General features: G+C 24.3%; 1 protein-coding gene across 2 annotated transcripts in view; it reads right to left on the bottom strand.

Moving 5' to 3' along the window:
- LOC100198564 (endothelin-converting enzyme homolog) overlaps positions 1–6,000 on the bottom strand; it is a 49,203-nt gene that overhangs the window by 24,305 nt on the left and 18,898 nt on the right. For both annotated transcript variants that reach the window (XM_065792185.1, XM_065792184.1), the window contains exon 4: positions 5,407–5,520. In XM_065792185.1, coding sequence (XP_065648257.1) covers positions 5,407–5,520 — 114 coding nt within the window. The remainder of the gene's footprint in view (positions 1–5,406; positions 5,521–6,000) is intronic.

Here is a 6,000-nt window from a genome sequence, read left to right as displayed (position 1 = left end):
AAGATAAACAACATTTGTAAAATGTAAGCTGATGACACAAAGGTACTTGCCACAATTAAAAGCAAAAAAGACTGTGAACCACTGCAAAGTGATATTAATTGGGTTACAGAATAGACAAGAATATGGCAAATGCAACTCAACAAAAGCAAGTGTAAGGTAATGCATATTCTAGGGAGTTCTAATTTACTAAAATTTGATTACTGTGTAAATGACCTTAGCAAACATCAGAGAATTATGCTTGAAGTAACAATAACTGAACAAGATTTAGGTATAGTATCGTCATCTTAAATTTCATGATCAAGTCACAAAAGCATCATATAAAGCTAATTGAATGCTTGGAATTCTAAAAAATACATTTATATCTAGAAATATTACTATATGGAGTAAACGTTATAAAATTATGTGCGACCACATTTAGAGTATGCAGTGTCAATATGGTCACCTTATTTAATGAAAGATATTAAAATTTTAGAGAAAATTCAAAAATGCGCTTCAAAGATACCACACAATCTTCATAACCTTAAATACTTGATGAGCATTTAATTGCTGTTCTGCAATTAAATGCTCATCACTAGAAAAGAGACACCAACAGGGAGATCTAATTCAAAAATACAAACTAGAGAATTTTAAAAACAAAGTAGTCTGGCACAAAGAACTTATGAAGGTCTCTCCACGAGCTGACCAACGTTTACAATACAATAGAGAAATCATAAAAAGCTGTGCTCAACTGTATCACTTCTTTAACAATAGAGTTGCTTCGATTTAGAATTCACTACCAGATGACGGTGTCATGCAGCAAACCATAAACTCTTTTAAAAACAATAGTAATTAATAATAAAACAATAGAATAATAAGTAATATTATATCACTAACCAAAAATAAGAATATATAACTAATTATAAATTAAATAGAAAATTGTATTAAAGCTATATCTAATATTATAAATATATTATAAACAAAAACAGAAATAACATAAAATAAAAATAAATAAAAGTAAAAATAATATCCTAATAACTAAATTAAAGATAATATTTAACAATAATGTATTTATAATAATGTCTAATAGAAGTAAATTAAAATAATGATTTTTATTGATTATTTGAATGGTTCAAGTCTTCTTTGAATTTGAAATTCTTTTGTTAACTTGTAAACCTTTTTTCAATATTTTTAGTTTCTTTATCGAAAGTTGTACTTAAATTGAGTATTAATTTAAAAGTACTTTTTCCTTTTCTTTTTTCTTTTTCAAATTATTTACTTTACTTTATTCAGTTTAGATTAAATATCTTTTCTTTTTTCCTATTTATTTTTAATGATCCATTAGAAAAGCACACTCATCATCCCTGAAAGATTGCATAGGTAACATAAGTTACTAGATCCAAGCCATTTAATTGAGCATTAAAGTAATCAACAACAACACTGGTTGATGGATAAAAAGGAAGATAAGAAACAATATTCTGTTTTTTTAAACAAAAAAACAAAAAAAACAAAAAAAGTTGATTGAGTGATGTCATAAATAAAACCACATTAAAATTTGTCACAGGATTCAAACATGATTTTAAAACAAACAGATGATTGATATGCAAGTATGTGCTCAGGGCTAGCATGTGATTATTGAAGTCTTTGTGAATTAAAAGACGTCAAACTGAGATTGAAAGTAAAAGAGCAGCAAATCTTAAATTTATCTCACAAAGAACAAGTTTGATGAACTTTGCAAGAGGTAAGATTTTAAGGATAAAAATGTACTTCAAAGACACAAATATTTGTTAATGATAGATTGAAACAATATAATGTTATTGATGTTTTTAACATTCATAGTTATCAATAACATAGTTATTGATAACTATGTGTGTTAAGATAACATCTCTGACATTGAAATAACTTGTTGCTGGGATCTTCAGTAAATGAAAAGAAGTGTTGCTACATTGACTGTAGGTTTGGCATGGGGCAGAAATTTTTTTTTATTCATTATTTTTGAATTATATAATAAATATATAATATATGTATGTATATATACGTATATATATATAAATTAGTAGAAAATCACTTAACAAATATTTTTCTTATTTTACACTGTGTTTCATCAACAAAGACTCATCAGAAATGAAAGATCAAATTAGTAAAACTTCAATTTATACCAAAATTTAAATTAGAGGAAGTCGTAAATGTCTTAACTACTGTAAATTTTCACACATTTGTGGAATTTGCTGACACTATTGTAAAAAGAATTCTTTGGAAATGATAAATAAAATCATAAGCAATCTTTTAAAAATAAAAAGTATTTAAAAGAAACCATGCTATCAAAATATATATGGGAATTAAAAGATAAAAATATTGATGATTTTTTACTGAATTGGTCCATCCTTAAAACAGCGCCTGCATATAACAATATTTCCAAAAAATGTATACTATGCCTTCAAGAAAAATTTTAAATAATAACACACGCAAATCAAGAATGTTTATTAAACAAAAAATTGGAATTAATTTCTAAATGCAGGCATGAAAATAAGTTTCTCCTAAAAACCTATAAAAATAAATGAGCTCAAATAATAGTTCCATTAAGTCTAAAATTACTTATGCTTTTTAGAAAAAAAATATTTTTCTAAAAAAGCATAAGTAATTTTAAGAACATTGAGCACTCTATATATATATATATATATATATATATATATATATATATATATATATATATATATATATATATATATATATATATATATATATATATATATATATATATATATATATATATATATATATATATATATATATATATATATATATATATATATATATATATATATATATATATATATATATATATATATATATATATATATATATATATATATATATATATATATATATATATATATATATATATATATATATATATATATATATATATATATATATATATATATATATATATATATATATATATATATATATATATATATATATATATATATATATATATATATATATATATATATTGTTGCATTTGGGAGTACGGAAGGAAAAAAATGATTCTTATGCCAACAAATACGTCACTTTTAATTACTTTTAACTTTCTTCCAACATTTGCGTGTTGTCAGAAAGTTAAAACCATTAATTTAATTACAGATTAATTGTTTTTTTTAAAAACCGCAAAAACGCAAATTTAATTGACCAAATTGTTTTTAAAACATTCTGAATGTTTTTAATAATGTAAACAATGTTTTTATTTTTATTTTTTTAATAAAATGTTTTTATTTTTATTTTTTTTAATAAAATGTTTATATTTTTATTTATTTTTACTGTAAATCATGCACGGAGTGTTGCTTCATTAACTATCTTATAGCCTGACTCGCAACGGAGTGCTGCTACATCAACTAACAAATAGCCTGACTTGCAACGGAGTGCTGCTACATCGACTATCTTATAGCCTGACTTGCAAGGGAGTGCTGCTACATCGACTGAGGGTTTGGTTGGGACAGGGAGTCTATCAAGTAATAAAAAAAAAAATTCCGGTCTTGCATTTTAGTTTTTACTATTTGTCAACAAAATACGGAAAAACTTTCTGACAACCAGTTAGGGGTTTTATATATATATATATGTATATATATGTATATATATATATATATATATATATATATATATATATATATATATATATATATATATATATATATATAAATATATATATATATATATAAATATATATATATATATATATATATATATATATATATATATATATATATATATATATATATATATATATATATATATATATATATATAGGTATTATGGCCAGTTTATCATATTTATCAGTTTTTTGCTAAAGTTCAAAGCATTTACTATAAAGTAAGTGGGGTAAATGGGCTATTTTAAAAATTGGGGTAATATGGCCACTTATTGATTTGGTTGATAAAATTGTCAATTTTTTTTTAAAAATCAGTTGCAATATGCCATAGACATACAAACCAAAGAAAAATTATGCACATAGTAACTTCTCCATTGAACAAGTGGACAAGGCTAAGAATGCCATCAGGGCTGCCAAGAGGGAGGGGCAAAAGGAGCATATGTGCCCCGGGCGCCAAGATAATAGGGGCGCCAAAAGACAAAAGAGTAAATTTATTATAAAATAAATTTAATTATTGATGCGCATAACATGTTACTTTTATTTATATTACCAAAGAATTATAGTTTAAATATTTTATCTCTTTTCTTTGGTTGGTCGAACCAACGAAAAAAAAATAAACTGACTTTTTTATATTGACGATATTGAAAAAGACTCCAGGTCTTATCTAAATAAAGCATTTTATTCATAAATCTCATAAATGCTTTTATGATTCTGGAAAAATTCTTTTAATTTTTTTTTTTTACTCTGGAAAAAAGTTTATTAACGATTTAAATAGTGAATTTAAAAAAAAAACTAAAATTAATTTTATTTTATATTATATAGATCCAGCTTATTTTATATTATATAAATATAGCTGGCTTCAAATGTCATTATTAGTTTCACAATTAGTTATGTCAACTAGGTGTCCACTGTAAACTGCGTCCGTTAAAATGTTATGATATTCAAACAGGTTTGTAAGCAATCTTTTTGATGTACAAATCCATGTTGAGACTTTGATATTAGATAGTACACAGTGTTTCACAATCCATTCTATGATAATTCTCTCTGTCACCTTGCATGGTGTAGGTGAGAGACACCACCTTGTAGTTATAAATTTTGACTTTGTTTTCTTTTTTGAGGGTAAGCGTGAAACTTAAATTTCACTATTTAAATTGTTAATAAACTTTTTTCTAGAATAAAAAAAAAAAATTTAAAAGAATTTTTTCAGAATTGACAACATTGAGTAACAATTTGAAAATAAATGTCTGAGTGGAAAGGGGTGACAATAACGTTTGTCAAAGATCTGTTTTATTATTATTAATAATAATTATAATATGTAAATTATACACCGATTATGGTAAGATTATATGAATTATCGATGTCAATAAATATTCCTCTGACTATAAAAAACTGCAACTGCCTTGTGAATTACAACATCGTGAAGTGCAAAGTAATGCAAGTTGGCTGTTGCAAAAAATAATTAATAACACCATGGTTTACATTGGCGGTAACGAACGCAATCTAGTCCCAACATGCATTGAGTGTGACCTTGGCCAAATATTTTGGATTTTCTAAAATGATTTTCATTAATAAGTTGTTATTAATTTTTTAAAGCGACATGGCTGATTTTCACATATAATATTTATCTTGTGTTTAGCAAATTTTTGAACAAAAAAACTGTCAAAATGTGGCCATATTACCACATCTGACAGTATATATAAATAGATAAATATATATGTATATATTATATATACGTATATAAAAGTTTAACCAATGGGCTTATGAAAAAGTGTTAACTTTACCTTAGCAAGTTCAGTCTCAAAAAGAATAATGTCTTCAATAACTTTATCAGCATTTTCCTCTGGCTCAAGAAGTGAAACATAACTTTTCATCAAACTACGATATTTTTCACGAATCTAAAGATGCAAATCTTATGTATTAACAAATGTAAGATAAAATAGTAATACAAATGTATTACCTTATTAATTAGGAGAGTTCAGAAATATTTTTTTATATCAAGTTTTTAAATAAAGTATTTCAAAAACTCAGATTTATCGAACCTTGAATAACCTCGCAAATTGTTTCAGTTTCTTTAGGATGCATATAAAATTTATTACTGTAATATATTCTCAACTAAAAAATTAGGAATATATTACAATAACAAATAAAAAAACACTTATAGGTATTTCCAGAAATTTATTTTTGTAATTGTATATTAAAAATTACATCTAATAATATATATTTATTTAGTTGCTGTATAGATGCTTTTAAAAACTGTTTGCAACATAAAATATTAAAAGCATAACTTAATTTTTGTTAAAAACAATGTTGCTCCCTTTCTAAATTTCACTCAGACAGGGTTACATGCCTGATATGAAAGGCCTAGACAAGGTTTT

The sequence above is a fragment of the Hydra vulgaris genome, chromosome 03 (genome assembly GCF_038396675.1).
Source record: "Hydra vulgaris chromosome 03, alternate assembly HydraT2T_AEP".
NCBI lineage: Eukaryota > Metazoa > Cnidaria > Hydrozoa > Anthoathecata > Hydridae > Hydra > Hydra vulgaris.
This window is presented reverse-complemented; position numbering and strand designations above follow the sequence as displayed.